This window comes from Seriola lalandi, unplaced genomic scaffold (assembly GCF_002814215.2).
Source record: "Seriola lalandi dorsalis isolate HSWRI2012SDOR001 ecotype SW California unplaced genomic scaffold, Sedor1 jcf7180002054331, whole genome shotgun sequence".
NCBI lineage: Eukaryota > Metazoa > Chordata > Actinopteri > Carangiformes > Carangidae > Seriola > Seriola lalandi.
The window spans coordinates 376,541-399,310 of NW_019524884.1; the positions used below are offsets into that span (position 1 = coordinate 376,541).

General features: G+C 40.1%; 1 protein-coding gene across 1 annotated transcript; it reads right to left on the reverse strand.

The window, feature by feature from the left end:
* Positions 1-194: 194 nt before the first annotated feature.
* Positions 195-11,862, reverse strand: pskh1 (protein serine kinase H1). Its single transcript, XM_023407235.2, has 4 exons — positions 11,522-11,862; positions 9,978-10,815; positions 8,040-8,963; positions 195-4,135 (listed from the first exon to the last, which is right to left on the reverse strand). Exons 2-4 carry the CDS (start codon positions 10,044-10,046, stop codon positions 3,818-3,820), a joined length of 1,311 nt encoding a protein of 436 aa, XP_023263003.1. The 5' UTR covers positions 10,047-10,815; positions 11,522-11,862; the 3' UTR covers positions 195-3,817.
* Positions 11,863-22,770: the final 10,908 nt, after the last annotated feature.

Sequence of the window (22,770 nt, forward strand, 5' to 3'; positions counted from 1 at the left end):
TCTAGTGCAAATATGTACCAAAGTGGAAGAAGGAATAAAGACGGTAAACCAATAAACCATAAAATAAACTAGTTCCACAGTGAGCTGTCTTGCTGACTCATTAACTAACACATAAATTCCTGGATCTGGCTCAATCACAACGATGCCTCTTTATCCCAGAAAACTGTGTAAAACTCCAAACGCATTCTAGCAAGTCAGGTTTGGGTGTTTTATTGGCACATACAACTCACCATTTAAAAAAATAAAAAAGTTAATGGTAGAAGAATCAAAGTGTTATTCATTTTGACACAGTAACAAAACATGAACAATTGGCTACTTCATTTAGGACAGCATTTATATAAAATCACATATATATATAAAAAGATGAAACGAAAATGTGCTGACATTTTGAAAAACTGCTGATACACTGATTTGGTTATTCATTGAACATTGTATACAACAGGCACTCAACATCTCTGCAGACTAATTCAACCACTGCAATTACTTTGAGTCCAAATGATTACTTTGTGACAGTGATTCTTATATCTGACATTTCAAAACAGGTTAAAATGTTTATTTCAGAAAGATGCTATGCTCTAGAAGAACTAACGACCAGAATTAAGGCTACCTCATTATACTTTATGTTGTAGAAAATGACATTTTTAAGTTATACTTCACCCAAAATCTGTCTTTAAATATGACAACCACAGGTATTTCTCTGTGGAGAAGGAAACAACAGACTTTTTAAATGCAACTTTTCAAGCCTACATTTGCGTTTGATGTTTAAAAAAAGACACATTTTGGGTAAAGATATGAAAGTACTGATACCAGGTATAATTTAAGCCTCACTTAAGAGTCTTTAAGATATAAGAAATTTACTCCCACCAAGAGGTGAGATATCAGATCAGATGACAGCAGTGGGACAAAGAAAATACAAGTTCAAAAGGTACATTGACATTAAGGAAAAATGAAAGAGTAGCATCAGAAAGATGACAGAGCATCCTGGAACAAGTGACAGCCAAAAGACAAAAAGAGAGGAAAAACTGAGGTCAGCTGACATGGCTCGGTTAGCTTTCCAGTACGTGTTAAAAACTTCACAACAACAGCACACTTTATGACTCTGGGGCAGACCACAGCAAAATACTCATATAAAGAAGAAAAGATGACACTGTACCATCTGATTTACTCTGGGAGTCTTCGGAAGGGATGAATACATAAAAACACAGTGAACAGGTCCAATAAACAAAACTCAATTAAACTTTATACATGAAGTGCTTTGCCAGATAAAAGAAATAAAAGGAAAATGAGACCCAGAAATTATCCTGAATCTTTGGTTTGTGTTATTTCTGGGCACAATAAAAATCTAAAATCAAATTTTTTGACCAATTTGGGAATGAAGATCATTAGATGCAAGAAATGTCTGAGAGTCATTTGTAATCAGTCGTGAACCCCCTAACATCCTCTTGTTCACCTCACGTTTCATCTGTTTAGTAAATTCAGAAAATCCATTTAAAATTCATATAACTATTTATTATGTCAACAGCTATGAGTAGTGCCGTGGTCACAACACCTTATCACGTGAGGATGCCGACTATCCACACGATAGGTATTGCACATATTATGATTCAGACTCAAATGGACAGAATTGATTGCAATTAATTCTGAATTAAGTGCACTTAAAGAGAAAAAATAATGTCTCCAAACAAAAAAAAAAAAAAAAAACCTTCTGCATAAGACTGTGTAGTTGCATGTGCTATGTTTTGTAAATCATCTTTTGAAAATATATGTATTCATGGCCATTTGATTCACTGCTACATGCTCCTCATTATATTCTGTGGTTTCCTTCATTTTGATCTTGAGTCAGGATAGAAGTTTAGGATGACTCAGACACAATCTGCCCAGCCTAAAGTGACTGTACAAACAACCACCGAAAACTGAAGAAAATGAGCTGTGCCTCAGCCGCAGGCTCCGTCAAACTACTGAAAGCCAAAGTCCCCTCTGCTCCTTGGTAGCCTGTGACTATGACTATGTCCAAACGGGTTCACCATTCTGAAAGTCTTTATGTCTCTGGGATATTGTGTGCTATGTAAGTATCTACTACCTCTTAAACTGGCTAGTAAAATCCAATTTTCTCTTGTCATTTTAAGAGAAAAAAAAAATCCAATTTAACAATTACTTTGACAGCGTGCCAGTGGCTGAGTCAGGTGGGAACAGAGGCTAGCTAGAAAAGATGGCAGGTCTTTAGGATTGGGTTGCACCAGCTATTCATAAATCCATGAATGCATTTGTGAGTAAAGTCCTTCTTAAGTGTTAAGCAACTACTTGCTAGTGTCAAGCTAATTGGGTTGTACCATTTAAACTAAGACGGTAAAATTATGTCAACTGCTAGCAAAGTCACTAGCATCATAAGTGCTGATGTAACTAACAAAAATTAACTAACAGTTAACATAGTAAAAACAGCATTATGATGAAGTGTTCAGCCACATTCAATTTTACCTTTTAATCTTCAATCTAAACATGTTAGCAAGCTAACATTATGTATATGTACATTATGTACACATGCTAACTGCATAACAGTTACACCTGACAGTTACTGTGTGTAAATATTTAGTCACAACAAATCTATACATAAGAATTAGTTTATGTGGCACAACCCATTTTAATTTAGTCCTGCGTAAATCTCACTCAGAATACGCCAATTAGGCGAAGACTGAACTCACAAAGAGCTGCTACAACCGACATCAGTAGCTCTCTATAACTAAGCTTTTTGCCTTTATTGCTGCTCTAAGAACATGTGTCATTCTCACTGTTACCAATAAGTAAACTGTAAGACTACTGATCAAGTCTAATGAAATGTTTGAATACTGTAATACAAGGACAGGCTCATAGCTGATACTTCATGAGTGAAGTCAAATAATTCGGAGTGGGGCTCTGTGGCCTATTATCTAATACAATACATTTAAGATTAAACACGGATAGAAGACAGCTTCACAATCTTTTGACAGCTTTAGAACAATGATATTAACAGAGCAATAATTGCAAGATTAGATATGCTTACAGTTGACTAATAAAAAATATACCTTCATTTTGGCCTTTAAGGGTGTGGTTATGTTGCAGTGTGTTTCCATCACCCATATCTTTAAAAAAGGTCTGTACAATTAGTACAATAATAAATTCACAGCAATTTTCAAATCAGGAATGAGTGACGGGGATTTGGTTTCCCCACTTCTCAAAGTATCCCATTCTTCTTAGAAACTTCAGTACCCAGAACTCTGTTCAACAGATCCTCGTGGAAGGTCATTATCCAGTGACCATTTGAATGGAGACTAATAATCATGTCAACAATAATAAATAAATATGTAGAGACACAGGAATTGAAAGACAAAATGAAAGTAGTGGAAGGCACCATCCTGCCAAAGAAAAGGTGAAGGAATGGATGGAGAGATGATGTAACCGTTGCAGTACAATACTTTACTGGTGTGTTCTTCTGTGTTCTCATCAGGAGACACAGTGCCATAGGAATTCATTGATTTCACTGTCTTTATGGATCAGGAATCATTTTTGACTTGTTCTATTGTCTCAACAGGCAGCAGTTAATTTTCATCCTTAATTTTTCTTTTGCTTGTAGCCACTGATTTAGTCAAGTTGTTTCCCTGTTTTTTTTTGTTTTTTTTGTTTTTTTTTTAAAGGCAATGATTTGGGACTTTAAGCCATTTTGGCCTTTAACACTGGCAGCAACTTAGAATGGTGGTAGTCATTGTAAAAGGTTCAGTCATTGCAGTGCTGTTTCCCTTAAAGTATAAGGGCCGCTACAGTCATTGGCCTCTCTGTCCCCATTTCAGCCATTGTACTGCTGCTGATAGCGACGGTTCAACTCGCGCAGCTCCTTCTCTCGCACCCGCCGAGCTTTGTTGGACTTGGTGGAGCGGCTGGAGCGCGTGGACTGGGCTGACTTGGTGCTGTGGCAGCGCGAAGACGCCCGCTTCAGGAGGTTCTGAGATATACAGCGCTGTAGGTTCTTCATGGAGGAAGATGCGGCCATGCTGACGATCCAGGGGTGCTTGAGGGCCTGGCCAGCTGTGAGCCGCTCGCTGGGGTCCACTGTTAGAATTCGTTCCACAAAGTCTTTGGCCAGGTTGGAGACGCTGGGCCATGGCTAGAAGACAGACAGGAGACAAGACTGTAGTTAACAAAGTGAGTAAAAGGAGATTTCAGTGCCAGTAATATATATAGGTGTGGGCACAGAGCCATGTTGCACAGGTGTAACTAATATCGTGCCTAATTGCTGCATCGCATTGCAATAATTATTGGAGAGGAGACATCGTTAATGTTATAAATTCCACCTGTGTCTCTTCTTCTATTAAAAAGTCAAACTGTCTAAAGTGACAATACATGAAGAATGTAAAGGAGATAACACAAGAATAAAGGTGAAGGAAACAATAAAAGGCAAATGAAAATAACAGGTAATTAAACGGAAATAAGAGAAACTTTCTATGTTTGACAGAGTGAAGAAAATAGAGAAAAATAGCAGAAAATATGAGAACAACAATTTTTATAGTGTAGGAAGTTTCGTGGATATTTTCTGAAGATGCCCTCAAGGCATACTATATATTTAGACATAAAAAATACTCTGCTTTGAATAATAATTTGTGTCTGACATGTTTTTTCCCACAGAAAATGTGCCGGAAACTAGTTAAAAATTCCACACATCTACTCCTTTCTCCCTCTTTGAAAAAAAATCTATGAATATGCAAATATTGTTCATTCCAAAAGTTAAACTGCTGAGCATATGCACGTCTCCTACTTGAATAAAAAGTCAATTCTCAATGTATGTGACCTGAAGGTGTAAGTTACATATTGGCCCAAGATTGTCTTCCAGTTGGGATGACACAAAATTATTCCTGTACGTACACGTGTTAAACTGAGACTGAAGGTGAGCACAGAGAAACTCTCACTCTTCAGCAGACGAATGTCGAACAGGCTTCTCGTTTCCAACACATACATTCTGCAGAAGGTCAAACATCAAAATGAAGCAATACATTTTTGAGTCGAGGGGGACTTCAAACAATAGTTGAAAATCTATAGTGAACTCTGTCCACTGGACACAAGAGGGCAGCAGAACAAAGTAAAGCTCACAGTATGTTGAGCCTGCAACTGATACAAAGTTTTACACCTTGTTAGTTGTTTTGGCTTATTATACATGCAGTGCCTTCTTTAATGTTGTCAGACTCAGTAATGAGTCTGAATTTGACGTGCCTCTGCTTGATTGTTTGCATACACTCTGCTTCAACAGAATTACATTTTCCTAAAAGATCTAATGTAAAATAAAATGTCCTTTAAAGCAAATGTTTCTGACAGCTGCTGCTGCCTCTGTCCGAGACTTGGACTCTATTCAGTATGAGTGACGGGTAGTGGGTCGAACTCTACCCCCTACTTAGATAGGAATTGGGAATATCAACGCTGCATGACTTAACACACAAACACACAACACACACACACACACAGTGTGTGTCCTACATGATATCCTGCTTGGCAACCAGCTGTGTTTTCAGTCTCCCAGTAGACAACTAACCCCCTTCCCCTCCTTCACACAGAAGGTAAATCACCAGTGTTGGCTAAAGATACATGACACATATATGACCCTCAGACATACATTTCTCCCCCACTTACAACAATGTCCAAGCTGTGATTCATTCTTGGGCTGCAGCTGTAAATGTGAACGTTATTTATCACAGCTGTAAAGACATATGTCCCCAAGGGAAATGCAGTCAAGTCTACTCCACCTCAGCTTCAACTCTCATACACCCTCAGGACAGGGTTTTCTTAAACTAGACTAAAACATCACAGGACTCCCCGCCGTCCATTGTGATGTAATAATAATTGTGAATTCTTGTATTGCATCTGACGCAGGGAGATAAAATTACCCCTTTATGAAATGAATAGTTCTAGTCCTCAGTTATGACTGCACAACCATCAGAAGAACATAGCACACATTGTTTAAATATTATGCTTATGGTAGTATTTGCAACATTAGAATTAAAGGGAGGAAACACATGGATGAGAGGAAGGGATGTGACATACAACGAAGCTCCCCTGCCAGAACTGAACTAGACATGTTGCCTTTATATGGTGCGTCTTAACCACTAGGCTACTGAATGCCCCAAACAAAGCTTATTATCCAAAAAGTATTCATCCCAATTTCTCAGAGCTATAGATGATACCTTCAATATGATTGTTTTAACCACTCCACAGTTTAAAGTCCAAAGATATACAATTAACAATGATCTAAAACAGGGAAAAGCAGCAAATCCTCTCAGTTGAGAAGCTGGAGCTTACAGATGTTCATGCAGATGTGTCATGCACACAAGAAGAGACATGCGCATGCACAAGCATGCAGTGCCAAAATACACATATCTGTGATTTTACCCTAGTCCAGTGATTGGCAGTTGGTGATAATAATGTGCCAAAAAATAGTAATTCACCACAAAGGTAAGGAAGAAGAAGCCTGCCAGCTAGCAAACATGCATGTAAACAATGGTACTGTTTGTTGACAAGAAGCTCTACAGGGCAGGGCTTTCTCTACCAAAGCCTCAACAAAGAATAAATTAAGTGAGTAAAGGGAGTAATTCTTTCGGATCTTAACAATAGCAATAGCAGAAAGAGAAAAGATAAAACCAGGGGTTATAGTGGGATTTGGCAGGTGGGGAAACCTGACTTGTTGCTTGAACTTGGATTTTAGGCGTCCTTGTGAGCTGCTTACAACCTTGTTAAGTCAAGCCATCATCTTGCTTTCACTCCCCTGCGTTTCAGACAAGAATATGATGGATGATCTTTACAGGAATAATGAACTTGTATTGACAGAGAACAGGGACTTCTCTGTTTTAACTCTCATGTGAAAAACTGTCTTTTATGTGACAACTACATCTAGTCAATACCCACTGAATCATCCTAAAAATGCATGATAGTAAGTTTCAATGAACTCTGAACAATCTCAAAGACAACTCCCTGGACGTATCTCGTTTTCATCCAGCAGCTCCGTTTTACTATTTGCAAACCTCAGCTAAAATACAGGTTCCCTGGTAGAGATTTACCTTATTAAATGTGTCAGATTTGACCTTATCTTACCTGCCAGACAGTTGAGAAATTCAAATCTGGACTCATCCACAAACTACAATTAACACCTTGCAGTTTGATGCCTCTGCCGACCAGTCCAGTTGCAGTTTACATCAGTGTCTGTCCAGATTCTTGTAACACATGGCGTGAAGAACTTTGAAGGAACTGAATATGAACTCTTGAGTTCACGTGTTTTGTGAGGTCACAGTGACCTTGACCTTTGACCACCAAAATCGAATTAGTTCATTCTTGAGTCCAAGTGGACGTTCATGCCAAATTTGAAGAAATTCCCTCAAGGCGTTCCTCAGATATCACGTTCACGAGAATTGAACAGACGAAGAGACAACCCAAAAAATATAATGCCTCCGGCTGTCGCTGGCGTGGAGGAATAAAAACTGAGATGATTCAACTGCTCCTTAGTACAAAACCACTCAGCTATTATTTGTGCTGGAGTAGCTGTATGTGGGGCAAACATTAACCAAGGGCCTCTTTTGTAAAGCTCACTGGCAACATAAACATCCCACGCTATGAAACAAAGGAAAGGACAACTCAGCATTCTTCCAACTACATACACAGATAGAGAATAAATTATTGTGCACACACTGAGGGAGGGCTTATTGACATAGAGAGAACAAATAAATGAAAGTGAGTACGGTGAGGGAGAAGGTACATAAGATAGAAATGGACATGCACCGAGAGATGAGGAGTTAAGTGCAAAAGGTTGGTTGTGTGAAAAAGCGTGTCTCTCGGTTAAAACCATGTCACCACACAAGAAAAGCTGAACTTCTTGGAAATCTGTTGACAAAGCCTCATGCGGTGTGAGGAATGTAGTCCAAATATGGGTGAAGTCTGCTGGAGTGGGTATGTGTACGTGTTTGAGAGAGAGAGAGAGGGAGGGGGAGAGGGAGAGGGAGAGAGAAAAGTGTGACACAGATCTAATTCCTCACCTCTCCAGAGAAGCTGTACTTCCCCTTGAGGATCTGTCGGTACAGCCTCATGCGGTTGTCGTCCTCAAAGGGCATTGTTCCACTCAGCAGGATATATGATATCACCCCCAGCGCCCACATGTCCACTGCGTTTGTATAGGGCTTCCTCACCAGGATCTCGGGCGCGATGTACTCTGGTGTGCCGCAGGTGGTCTTCATCAGACACTCGTCTCCCTTCTTCCTGCTGCTGGCCAAACCAAAGTCGGTGATGATGATCTTGGAATCGGCCCCAGGGTGATAGTAGAGCAGGTTCTCCGGCTTCAGATCGCGGTGAGTGATCCCTAAAGTGTGGAGATACTTGACGCCATCCAGCACCATCTGCAGCACTCGCGTGGCATCCCGCTCTGTGAAGGAGCCACGAGCGATGATCCGGTCAAAGAGCTCTCCTCCAGTGGCAAGCTCCATCACCATGTAGACGCGTTCCGCCGTCTCAAACACCTCCATCAGCTGGATTATGTTGGTATGACGAACGCGTCGGAGAACACACAGCTCTGACTCGCACACCTCCCTCCCCTCCCGGTAACGGGTCTCGATCATCTTGATAGCGTATGGCTGCCGTGTGCTCTTGTGTTCCACACGAACGACCCGGCTGAAACTCCCTCGCCCTATCAGAGCTTTGATGTCGTATTTGGCTGTGACCCGGGGATCAAACTTGGCTCGATATTTTGCCACCTTCTTCCGCTGAGGGTCCGACAGTTCAGATGGGTCCTTGGGTGGCTGGGCGGAAGCGGTGGGAGTGGCAGCTTGTGCCTGGGCCTGATATGGGGAAGTGGAGTCAGCCTTGTCAATGCCCCCTCCACCAGCCCCGCCCATCTTGCTTGCAGTGCCATCCCCTCGTATGAAGTGCTTAAAGATATCTGTCTGTGGGGGTTGGAGAGGATCAACCTGAAAAATACATGAAAACAGTTCATCACAGGAGGAAATTACAATTCAGAGCAGAAATATAACAATGGATCAATTTTCTGTGGAGAAAAAATTAAATAAATTGACAGATGTAAAAATACTGATGTATAGCTGCTAACACTGTGTACGCAGGAGGTGTGATAGTGAGTTAGTAGAGCATCAGCTGCAGCGCCGGTGCTGTGTGTGTCCACACAGGAGGTGTTCAGCAACACACCCATCACACACATCACTGTAGTAGACTTATAATAGATTTGAAGCATGAAAATATGCTGTGGGTCACATTCACTCCAGCCTTCTGTGTAGACACTAGTCTAGTTGTTACAGCCCCATAGTGGAGTTTTGAAGCTGTGTGTCTGTGTGTAGGAGGCCTGGAATTGATCATCTTCTTTTATAAACTTATGTGCATTGTCTTTATTCATTGAGTAAATAGTAAAATATGGCTGTGATGATTTCCCAGAGCCCAGATGACAAATTCAAATGTCTTATTTTGTCTGACCAACAGTCCAGGACTCAGCTGGGGAGCGAACATGCTTGAGGTTTGTTCAAGCAACCACAAAGCTATCAACTTTCTATAAAACAATTTTCTTATTGCTATTGATGAAGTCAATCAATATCATTTACCGCCCAGGCCTAGTTAATATCTCAGACTCAGAAAACCAGCAAACATCCATATTAAAGAAGCAGGAACTTAAAATTATTGTTAATTGTTTTGAAAATCGATGAATGATCTAAGTTGTTCTTCCAGCAAAAACACTGAACATTTTTTGGCTCCAGCTTCTCCAAAGTGAGAATCTGCTACTCTTCTTTGTTTTATGTCACTGTAAATTCAATATCTTTGGGTTTTGAACTGTTGGCCTGACAAAACAAACATTTGAGGATGTCACTTTGGACCTTCAGAATATGTGACAGGCCTTTTTCACTGTTTTGTGATATTTCAGAGACTAGGCAATTAACTGATAAACACAAAAAACAATTACAATATTGTGTTTTACTGACCTTTTTGACCAGGTCCAACTGAACATCCCCTGGAGGCTCAGGGAGGACCTTACTGTTCCTGCACCCCATCACATCACCTTGGGCCACTGCCCAGCCAGCCACACAGGCCACCAGGAGCCCTGCCTCATCACAGCAACAGCTGATTCAACACACTCAGGGCATCCAACATCCAGGCTATACCCAGACTGAGACAGAGGGTTCATGAATAAAGCTGATTACACCCACTCAAGTCCCAATGAGCTGACATCAGCAGTCAAGGTTCATGAATACAACCAATACATCCACTTAAGTCCAGTTTAAAGTTCACGAATGCATTTTGGCAAGCACGTTGTGTGTCCTGACTGCACCAGCAAGCACTTTATCATTGGCTGTATTTTTGTTACAGTATTCTTTTATAAACCTGTGCTGATGACTCTTGTACACACACACACACACACACAGCCAGGCTGCACTGTCAGCAGCCAGGGGGTGCCTCAAGCCCCTTGAAGAAGCTAGCAGGGCCCCATCTCAAGATGCTGTAAAATGTTGAAACTTGTGGAGAAAATTGCATGAGCTGAATTAGAATTGATGCTCACTGCACAAAAAATGATTGATCAAGGGAGGGGAGGGAGTGTTGCACCCGGGATATCGAGCCTCTCTTAAACCGGGTTTAAGTGGGGTTGCCTTTAGGAGAAATGCAACGTCATCTTCAGGATTCATGCAGAGCGTCCACAGAAAATAAGATCATCAACTATGCTTGAATCCATTGGCAGAAGCTGTAGTGTCAGCAGCGGCGGTCTTGCCACAGATAAAGCAGCTCCCCAGGAGAATCACGGGCTGGATAACAGCAGAGGGAAGGCTGAAATGCAGAACACAGAATGAAATATGAAACTTAAGTGTTCATGGTTAGGCTCAACAAATACATGGGCACTATGTCTGCGTATATGCTGAATGCTGACATGACATGAACAGCCTTCTAACATTTAAGTTAAATACACATTACCCATAACCAGCAACTGACCTAAACAGATTTTGCATAAAGGTTGTGTGATGAAGCACATATTGTGAAACTATGAGCTAAAATATGATCACAGCTATCAGGACATGTCTTGAAATGGCCCAAAAAAACAAGGGAATGATTTGGCATTGTAAGAAATGACAGCACTGTCACAGATGGCCACATATATCCGAGTATCCAAGTTGTAAGTCTGCTTGATATATTTTTAGAAGTATTCAGTACAAAATATTTATCTACTGACTTTACATTGTCAGACATAATAACAGCAAATCAACTCTAAACATCCCTCAAAAAACAGTGGAAAGTATTATAAATGACAAGAAACCATGACAAAGTAAATGTATGTAAGAAACTTTATGCACAACTGAATTAAGACTTTGTTAAGTTAAAAAATGACCAGGCCCTACTCATGTCAATGTTTTTTTCTATAGCCAAAAACACATTTGACGGTTTTATTCGACAACACAAGATAACATTAGGTCAGTCTATGATAAACTTTCACAACTAACCCCGACATTATAAGTGTAAAAGTGACTTTCAGTCTCACCTCATAACTTATCCGAGATAGCGAAGTGTCTAAGCATGCTAACTAGCTTGCTAGCAGCAGGGCAGGACTCCCAACTTTTGCCAAATCCAGCCTCCTCACCCCACTCTCACTCAGCTGAGCTCTCCATTTTCACCTCGTAGTTTCCAAACTTTATTCCCGAGGACAGACACGTAAAATCCACCACTTCCTCTGTTGGCATCATTTTGTGTCAGTTTTACGAAGTTTCGTGGTTTTGTTTAGGGAGATGTTTGAAAGTCTGAAGGGACTATACAAAAACATGCAAAGTAGCCCCGTCGGTTGCTTTTCTAGACGGTGTTTTTCGACCGGGACCACCTTCACGTAGCCAGAGAGAAGTGAAGAGACATAATGCGACACAGCTTTTCCGGTTTACATTTTCAAAATAAAACGCGGGTTGAAAAATCTTTGCTGCATTTTTTAGGAGGTACAAGCAACGTAGAAATAGAATTACACACCTGAGTTACACCAGTGAATAATTGACCTTTGACCAATCGGATATAAAATGTAATCATTTATCCAGTGAGACATTTCTATTAAACTGTCATAATTAGCATATTAATTCTTGAGTTATGGCCAGAAACGTGTTTTGTGAGGTCGAAGTGAGCTTAACCTTTGACCTTTGACTGCTAACTTCTAATCAGTTCATCCTCGAGTCCAAGTGAACATTTGTACATTTGTAGAAATTCATGTCGCCAGTGCAAAGGCAGAACAAAATGCATTTTACAATTCCTTATCAGGTTATTTGAATTAGCTTCTCTATCTTGTTTTATGTGATTCTTAAAAAATGTTAATGTTGTTAGGGCCTTACTAAAACCAATGACAACCATGAAGTCATGTCATAGAGGCTAGTGTTCCCTGTATGGGCTCAATATCTGTTAAAGTTAAAGGGCAATGATTTTACATATGAAGTCCAGTTTATTCATCATAAGGAATACTACTCAGTCTGTGAAAACTGCTGCACCTCTTCTGCGACTGCAGGGCCCAGAGGGCTCCTGTCTCACTGTGAAGTGGGTTGTGTTACTGAAAATATTTTAGGAATATGCAGCACTTAAGCACAGTAAATGACATGATTCCTAGTAATGGATCTTCCTTGTGGACAGGGTGTAACTGTATCTGCTCATTGTCAGATACAGATATATGCTTGTAGGCTATTTCACAGAAAGTGGGAGGAAATACTGGTCCAGCAGCTCATTTTTGCTTTTTGTTCATGGGCGCCCACTTTAGCTATCAGCAGAAATTTTTGCCTATATGCATTTTTCTAGATGTTGCATGCCAAAGGTTATTGTTGAGTACATGTAATAAATGTATATTTTTCCACTACCCAGGTTGTGCGCTCTTACTTTGAAGGTCTGACATTAAAACTTCCCGTATACGTCTGTCTGTCTCTGGCTAGCCTGACGGAGCTTCTCTTCCACCCAACTTCTTTTGTAGGGACTGGACGACCTCCCTCGGCTTGTTTCGACCCCATTAAGTCCTCGCCGTCACTTCCTGGATACAGAGAGAAGTCCCTCTGACAAAGTGCTGACTTTTCTCTTGGAAAAGTACTAGAGGCGCGTTTCCAGCTCCCTCACAAGTCCAGGTTAGAGTAGTTACACATGGGATGACTCTTATCTGACCCTTATTTGATATGATCATGCCTCAAGTAACAACATCTGAGGGAATGTGTAATGTTACAGCTTAGTTCTACACTATCTACAGACATCTGAGCGAAATAATGTGATATGGAAATAACAACATGAAAATTATAGAGTGCAGTTAATATTTTTATTCCTTTGTTATTCTTTTATGTGGTGGGGTCCCGCTGGGACACTCTCTGGGACCCTGGGGCATTTGGGAATCAACTAAGCCACTTAATTCAGTGCAGACATGCAGATGGATCACTTTGTAATTCCTCATACAGTAAAAACCAACTTAAATTAAACACCAAGCCACTTCACTCTGCCTCTGGTGTAAAAAAAAAAAATAAAAAAAAAAAAAATAAAAAAAAAAAATATATATATATATAGGACTCAACCATATGATTAGACACATGTTTCATAATGTATGAAATAGCTTATGCTTATACACATGTTTTTATTTCGAATATATTACAATCGGTCAAAATCTATATTATTTAAAGGTATAAATTTACAGAAGAAGATAGAGCAAAAAAAAAAATGCTTTTCAGATGTTCCTGCAGCATGAGCAGCACATTGTGGCATAATGGTGTTTAAATCTGTTACAGGGCATATCCACATGGTGTCACTATACACATAAAAGTCACTTTCAAGGCCATCTCAGACTGTAAGGTTACTTTTTAGACATTTTATTAAGCTGGCTGTTTCTTTACATCCCAACACCCATACCTCTTGTATACTTGTAAAACAGCCTGGGATGAGTAGCATTTAGTTTCATCCCGCTTGTTCATGAGCAAGGTAATAAAGAATACATGGCCTTGGCTTCAGTATTGATGTGATAGAGTGTATTGGACTCACTGTTGACTGGCCATGACTTGTGCGGCCCTGTACAGGACACAGCAGAGTTTTGTGGAGTAGCATCAAAAGTGGAGAATTAGTAAGAGGAAGACAAATGTTCCAGAAAGAGAGACAGAGAGACAGTAAAATTCATCTTATGATGCCAATAAAGCTCCTTGAATTGGATTGAGGGAGTGAAAATGAGTGGGAGAGGGGGGTTGGGGTGACAGAGGAAGACAACGGATGACAGATGGTGGGTACCAGACAGAAATATAGGGAGAAAGAAAGGGAGGGAGGCGGAGGGGGCAGAGAGATGAAACAGCAGAGAGTAATCAAAATGGAAAGAGGGGGATACAAAAAGACAGAAGAGGCACGGAAGACACAATGCAGCCAGGAAGGAGGGACACTGAATGAAAGCAAAGAAGGAGCGTCTCTTAGGTCCAGTGCTGCCCAACCAGCCTCTCTGCTCTATCTGCAGTGCAGCGGAGGTCAGGGCCTCTCCAGGCTCTGCAACCGGCTGCTTCATCGTCATCCTCGTGATTGATCACCACTTCGTCACATTCTGATTAAGATGCTTTGTCTGAGCGCTTCGCCTCTATTGACACTTGTGTGTATCCCCCTGCATCGCTGCTCTCTCAGCTCCGTTTCTTTCCTCTCTATCTCACTCTCTCTCCATTTCTGCTTGTGCTGTCCCGGCGCTCACTCTTTCTTGCCTTTTCCTCCCCCAAAGGTCAATATCATCTATTAGATCTAGATTTGCTGACTGCTGTATTATTTATCCATAGAGAGGAAGAGGAGATGCTCTATTAAAAGCTCAATTGACTCCGTCTGTGTCTCTGGCTCCATTAATATCCCCATGATGGTTCTCTCTCATTTTGTGTGTGTGCGAGGAGGAAGAGTTTTAAAGTGTGTGTGCCAGCGGGTGCCATGTGTTTCAGTGTATTTGTGTAAAGGCTGCAGAGGATGCATAAGCTCGTGAGATTACAGTGAGTGGACAACTTGATGCGTGTGTGTTTACATGCAATTGGGTGCACTAGGGAAAGAGGAGAAACTCTAGAAAATGACATCCTGTGTCAGATATGATCCTTGTTGGAGGATATTACTACCCCCCCCCCCCCACTCTAGCGGGGGACTCCCCTAGAGAGTCAGGGGTAAAAAGAGAAAAAGACAAAGAGAGACCACTACATGCCGTCAGTACAATCAGGTCATAGTAAACTCACTATTGATTACTGCAGGCACATAATTCCCTGAAGGAATATTGTGTGAATATAATACTGACACCGCAGGAGATAAAAATATCTCAAAATACAACACACCCCATTGCAAGGACATTATTGACCACCTCAGCCAAGCTATTAGTTTCCAGAGGAATATTATGAGAGCATTACAGTGATTTTTTTCTATTCTTGTCAGATGGTGCTGCAACTACATTTCAGGTGTCACAGAGACTAGGATTTTCATTTGGTCCCAGTTGAACTGTGCATGTCTGAAACACCTGTGGTACTAACATTTATAGTCCAGCTAATGGCCCATAACTTCCCTCTCCTGCTGTGCCTCTTTTTTTTTTATTGCAGTTGTTTTTGAAGTTCCTCAAAATCACCAGGGGAATATTTCCCCGTGTAACAGATTCAAAGTCCCTGGCGTCCTTAAAATTCAAGTTTAAGGTGCCCACAGCTGGAAAGTGCCAGAATAGATAGTTTTCTTTTTTCTTGCTGCAGTTCTCATCAAAAAAGCACAGTACGGAGACAAGGAACAAGAGAAGCCAATAGACGGAGCAACGGAAAAAGGCTGATGGAAACAAACGGTGTTCGAGGCATGCGTTGGAATAGGTGAAATAACAGATTAGAAAGTGATTCGGCTGTAGCAGCTATCCATGAATACTCAGCCAAGTTTAAGGTAGGTTAAGTTCTTAGTAACTACGACGTCACTGCTTTTGTACGATGTAATTTAAAGTCTTCCCAGGTTACATCATTATTAAACCATAGTTTTGATCAAATGTTAGATGTTGACAATGTTATTAAATATCTTAAGCTTAGGGCTGTCATATATACAGGGTCATATATGATAGCAAGCTATGGTTAGAGCTGTGAATTGAGGCTAGTTCAGTTACAACTTGCAGTTGCTGGGTGTAAATATTTAATAACAACTAATCTCTACATAATAATTTTGTGTGACACAATCCATTTAAATTCAGTAACGCATAAATCTCCACTTACATTATAACTAAGCTAAGTTTGAAGCCATTAACAGCTGGTGCAACTAGCTCCAGATGAGGAGACTGTTGATAGATGATAGAAATTATAAAATGTGTAGTAATAATGTGACAGGACATAATAAGATATTGGGCCACCACAGCCTGCCAGGTGGTGCCTGGTGGTGGAGAATACTGGTCCAAAATCCTCTGAGATCCAGTGACTTTGAAAGCCAAAGCATGTGATTTACATCATTTCCACACTCCTCAAGCCATTCACTGTCCCCTATGAAAGGGGACTTTGTCTTCCTGGAAGAGATCAATAATAAACAATCTTTCATATGCCCTTTAAATTTCTTCCTCATACCTTCCTGATTCAAAATCAAGGTAAACTCGGCCTTATCAGCTATTCCATCCACGTCACAGGGCAAGATAGGATGGTACATTTTCAGCTGTACAATTTGTTATGTTTCTCCACTCATTTATTCAGAGTTTTTCCTTTGTCATCCATAGAAGACGCTACAAACGGATGGACGGAAAACTATGACTTGACCTGCACAATTAAAGAGTGGAGAAGATGGAGAGACAGACTGGAAAGAAATCCTGGAAATACTGAGTGGTGGAGAGCAGATAGATAGGAGTTGTATGCTGACAGTTATTGGCTGAATTGCAGACAGACCAGCAAATAGACCAGCCGGCAGAATGACATGCAGACATAGTGACAGTGACAGATGCAACCAGGTTTTGACCAACTTCTGTCCAGTGTCAACACTGGAAAGTGGGGTGACTTGCAGAGGAGGAGAAAGCACTATTTTAGATACCCTTAAGTAAAAGAAACAAGTTCCTCAAGTTAAATTTAAGGCCTGATTAACCACTCTTGTAGAAGTGAATAAGAAACTGCTGTGGTGATGGAGTACTTAAGAACTCCTTAGACATTGCAGTCTGGGTATAGGTGTTAATTCATTAGCTTCCAGCTTAGCAGACAGAGGAGTAGCGAGGCTGGCACAGTGGGATCCACAGGCAGACAGAGATAAATAGAGCAGACGGGTCTCAGAAACCACAGACGTAGAGAAAGACCACATTTACTCATGTGCATTTACTCCAGCCACAGCTTTAATGAGCAACGTTCATATTAACTCCAACTGCAGGTAAAAGCATGTGTGATTCGCTGCATGCAAACAATTACTTTGGCTCAGTCATTTGAATCTTCATGGTTTGCTTGACTTGGCTAGGAACCTCTGAGAACCTGTGTTATTCCTGAAATTCTGCAACAACAGCAATGGCCAAATAATGACCAGAAAGTCAGGCCTGACAGGCTGTTTTTAAAGTCCCTCTACCATCAATATTTCTCTGTTCTTACTGTTTCTCAGATGAGGTGGTAGATGAGACTCTGAGAGCCAACATCTGTCATCCTGTTAACACTGAAACAACCCACTGAGTTGAATCCCGTCTGACTTTCAACAATCTTTTTGTATTTACGGAGTTTACTTTTACACTACACTCAGATATAGTCTTAAAGCTGTCAAAAGGGAAAAGCTTTTGAAGTCAAAATGTGGATTGTTTTAGCTCAGTGTTAGATTATCTCAGACTTGTTTTCCCTCAGTCTGAAAATGTAATGGAAATAGATGACAAAGAAGGTATCAGCAGTATCCTCTGCTACTACTTTGTTGATATCATGTAGGAATAAGATGGGAGCAAATTCTTCTGTGGTACAGTGCACCATTATGAGGATTCACTGCATTTCAAGCTCTTAAGAAAGGTTTGTTTAAATCGGTGAAGGTTTGCTAAATAAACCCTTCAAATTAGTAAAAGGTGCAAAATGAAGAACAACAAATAAAAGGAGAGGCAGTTCCGCTGCTCAGTGGAGTCTCCATACAGTGCACCAGAGGACTGTGATTTTTATGGAGGCTCACAATTGAACAATGGTACCACAAATGAGTTCATTAATGGCTAATAAATCATTTGCTAATGATTAGGAATGGTTAATTTAGGGTTCTTGGAATAATCCATCAAGTTTTTAGCTGTAAATGTTACTAAACTGTTTATAAGAGTATTTTAATCCAGATGCCCTGCAGCCCTTTTCCAGAAGGGAAGTAAAAACGGCCCATTGGAAGGGTCTTAAAGAGCTGAGTAAAAAAGCAAAGCATCACGCTGGAGGAAGAGTTTCCACAACCTGGCAACCCAAAGATATAACTGATCTATAAAGCAGTAAATAATTTATAAACCATCGACAAAGCCATTAATTGCATCTTTTAAACCCTTTGTAAAGGTTGCCTTGTTTTTAAGTGGCTGTCTCATACCTTCTCTTTATATGAAGTGATCTCATCCTTGTATCCACAGATAGGCAACAAAATCCACATTCCTGGTTCTGTGTAAAAATGCATTCAGTTCAGTGGAATATGAGGCTGCAGCAGTCAGAGTTAGCCGCAGTGAAGAAGAGGTCATTTCCAAAGATACAGTCCAGAATTCCTCATTTATACACAGAATGATGACTGACCACTAACATGACTAGTTGACAAGACATCCTGTTTATACACAACTACTTTGCAACAGTAAATACATTTTAAATACATACAAGGAAACGTAATTGAAGTTACATTTTGTCTTTAACACGATGAGAATATACTGTTCATTTACACATTTGGCAAGTTTTTGTGGTTACGTTCAGGCGCTAACAGGATTTGGTTAATATTAAGGAAAGATCCAGGTCTGGTTTAGTACAGAAAAAAGTCCACAGTGACTTCAGATACAATGTGTTTATTTGTGGTGCAGTTTGTAAATGTGCCTCTTCATTCTTTCAGAATGTAATCCAGCCTGGGATTACATAGCCACCACAATGTAATGGGAAAACAATATAGTAACATATGAACATAAAAATCCGGTGCCACCGGACTGCTGAGATGACAGTATGGATGTATGGATGTACTTAAGATAGATGGAGAAAGTAGAAGTGCCAAGTCATGCAGATCTTTATACAAAGCGACACAATGAGAAGACAGGAAGCTGGCTGCTACAGAAGCTTCACTGCTAAGAGATTGAACGATTCAAATTTCTCAAGTAGAACGGACACTGGACGACTGTGCAAAGAGGAATGCTTAGGGCACCCAGGTTCAAAGACTTACTGTAATAAGACAAGTCGTCGTAGCTCAGCGATAAAAGGCATCAAGGTTTTACAGAATACATGTTTTACCCTTATGGTGTGGCTCTGCTCATGTGATGTTTCACTGAGCAAGCGTGACACATTAGACTGGCCCTCGCCTCACAGAGATGCATAACATTTCATGAATATTAAATATTAACACAACTTACAACTCTGTCTCCTAAAAATTATGTTTCTGTTCAACTTAACTGCAACAGCAAAGAGCTTTTGTAGGAAACACAATTGCTGGCTGATATTAAGAGGCAACATGAATGAAGCACTACATATATAATATCTATATCATATAACAATAATAATAATGATAATAATAATAGTAATAATAACGATTAACAATGGAGTGGTTGGAGTGGATGGTGGGCATACAAAGCGCACGACTGTCACACCAGAGACCGTCGTTAGGTTTAGGTCGTTTTGGTTAAGGTTTGGGAAAGACTGTGGTTTTAGTTCAATGTAAGTGAAGTCACTGTGAACCTAAACTTAACCATTACACAGTGTAATAACGCTGCAGTCAGTATAAGCGGATATTGAACTGCAAGATCGGTGACTTTGCTGTCACACTGATATGTTTAGATATGTGATTTGATAAATACGTAAAGTAACATGTCCTCATGGCATTGATGGAAAACGTGATCCAGTTGCGATGATGTATCTTATAAAACATATTTGCTGTCGCAGGTTGTGTACAAGTGGCACATTAAAGGGAAACATTCAAAAATGTCTCCGAGCTGCTAGTAGACAGACAGAGCTAGGTTAACTGTTGTCCCCTGCTCCCTGTCTTTATGCTAAGCTAAGCTAACAGATGTCTGGCTCCAGCTTCAAATTTGATGGAGAGGTATCGACCCTTTGATCCGACGCTTGGCAAGAAAGTGAATGAGTTTATTTCCCTAAACGTCTCACAGTTTCTTTACATTCTGTTTTTTAACAAATGAAGACACTTGTTTTCTGGTGAGGACGTCTCCAAGAGGAGCAGCTCTGCAGCAGTTGAATTCCCAAATGATCCGTGCTCAGCAACGTGCAAACATGTGATGATGCAAAGTTAATCTTTGCTGATAGAGCTGTGAAGCCTCTGACAGCAACACATGGCCATACATAAACAAAAGTGGATTATTCTGCCCTTAAAAGTGCAAACGTGAAGCATTGCCTCTGAATGTGGAATGAGGTTTATTGTTGTTTAGGCACACATTAAGACAGTCATGATAAACCAGGGATTGTGAATACCAGTATTAACATTTGACCTAATATCCTGGCAGAATGCTCAAAGGACTGTTTATTCTGCCGGCCCCGACTTTGCCTTGGGAAGATGCAAGAGATGAGGCATAAGAAAGGGAAGAGCACAGTGAGCTAGCAGGTGAGACTGAACGAGCAGACAGAAAACTCTTGTTTAGGTGGCGTGGCGTTGTGTCCACATTCACATCTACATTAATTGAGGGAGTGGAGGATTTGAGCAGGCCACAGAGGCATCTTCTGAGGGAGGCAACATCCAGAATAAAGAGGTGTCAGGGGCATAGACTGATGAAGCATTTGTCATGGAGCTCCAGGAATAAAACACTGACAAGCCTGTACTCACCTTCCTTCAACGTCTAGTCTAATTTTAAAAATACACCCAATTTCCCAGCGGCGAGCAGTAAAGTTTCTTCTTGTCACATATGCAAAGCTCTAACAGAAGAGCTCAATACCTCTTGTCCTGTATTTTAGTAAATGCCTGTGCCCTTCTCTTCTAAGCACTGGTCATTAGACATTAAAAGCAGCTTATGAGTTCATTACAGGCATAATGATCATAATATAATAATCTTCTGTGCAATTTGCACAACCTCAAGGCAATGAGTACCTTCTGAAGGAACTGTGTGGGTAATAGTACATTACAGATCCTTGATGACAGATAGTATGTTACTCTCAAATGTAATAATAATGAAGCACAACACTGCAGTCAATGTAAACCAAGGACTCTAGGTCATTCAGAAATACCCAGAGAGCCATGAACAGGTACGTTTGCTCAAACACAATGATGAGTGACACAGCAGGTCAATGATGTGGTTATATCATATTGGTGCTGCACACCCACTTACCACATATACTACAAATTTCATATACTGAATAACAGCATGTGTATCAAGGCAGCCAGTATTTGAAGAGATATGAAAAATACATGAATTAGACCTTGTGAAAGAATGAAATATGTATAGCAGATATGTAAGCAATGCTCATGCCAGTATGTGTTTTTCTCTAAGAAATCTGAAATTGAGAAGATGTATGAATGAAGATACACACACCCATACAAGTTTGATAAGTGACTCAGTGACTACACATTAAACACTATATATATATATATATATATAATATATATTTAGTGTAATTACTTTCTTTTTATCTGTTACTTTCAGTCTTACATACAGATTAACATTAAGACATATTTACAGTATATCTCTCTTTTTTTTGCCTATTTGGGGGCAGCAGACATTACATTACATTATACAGTTGTTGTGGTTAAAAGGTTAACAAATAGTTGCCTGTTTTTACCGAACATATTTGCATTTGTTCGGAGTAATGTATAAGATTCACTCCCTTTCAACTCTGTTTTTCTTTCGACCATCAGGGAAATATCTGGCTCTTTGGCGCCTAAATGCTTCACTGTGGTCGCCACGCTAACCACCTTGATATGCTCTGCTCTTTCACCTGTCAACCTAGTGCAAGCAGCAGTGGTGGGCGGGGCACAAGGCAATGAGGAAGTGGAAAACCATGTTAAACAAAATGTTAATCATAGCAGAGTATTTCTTTTTTTTTGTGTTGTTTAAAACATGTCTTTAAAAAATATTGATATGTGCAGCTTTAATAGTGAGGTATTAACCTGTAAGCAACATTTAGTTTTGTAGTTGGTCTAAGGTGAAACTAATTTTAACTTTTCACATTTGTTTTTGTCATTTTCAGTTGTATAATATGTATAACAAATATGACACATTTTGGTGATTTGTTCATTAAAACAACTCCACTACAGCCCAATTATAGCTTTAGGAGTGTTAAATCTTTAATTAACTTGTGCTGACAGATTTATTTCTTTGATTTATTTTTAAATTCCAGGTTAGCTCTAAAATGTCTCCAACACACATACTAAATTTGGCTTTCTGAAAGCTGCAGCTACAAGTGTGTATGTCACATATAATTAAACTGTTGGAGACCTGCATGTACTGACTGATACAGGTGAGAAACTACAAGAAAATCATGAATAAATGAACAGAGAACATATAATGAATGCAGATTCTTCCATAAATGTAACAAATGCTTCATGACAATTGTATTTTGACCTTTGCTCTTGGCAATGACTTCATTTCAGGGTGGATTTTCCTTCTCAGTTCAGTGTCAGCTGCTGGTATTGAGCTGTAGCCTGAAAATGTATGTTTCAAAAAAGAAACAACCAAACCAACACACTGAT

What these genes read in the sequence shown, in the direction of transcription:
- pskh1 (XM_023407235.2), bottom strand. Translation starts at nt 10,046, where the DNA reads ATGGGGTGCAGGAACAGTAAGGTCCTCCCTGAGCCTCCAGGGGATGTT. An exon ending in AGTTGGACCTGGTCAAAAAG is followed by an intron (nt 8,964 to 9,977) that starts GTCAGTAAAACA and finishes TGTATTTTTCAG; the next exon opens with GTTGATCCTCTCCAACCCCC. An exon ending in AGTACAGCTTCTCTGGAGAG is followed by an intron (nt 4,136 to 8,039) that starts GTGAGGAATTAG and finishes TCTGTCTTCTAG; the next exon opens with CCATGGCCCAGCGTCTCCAA.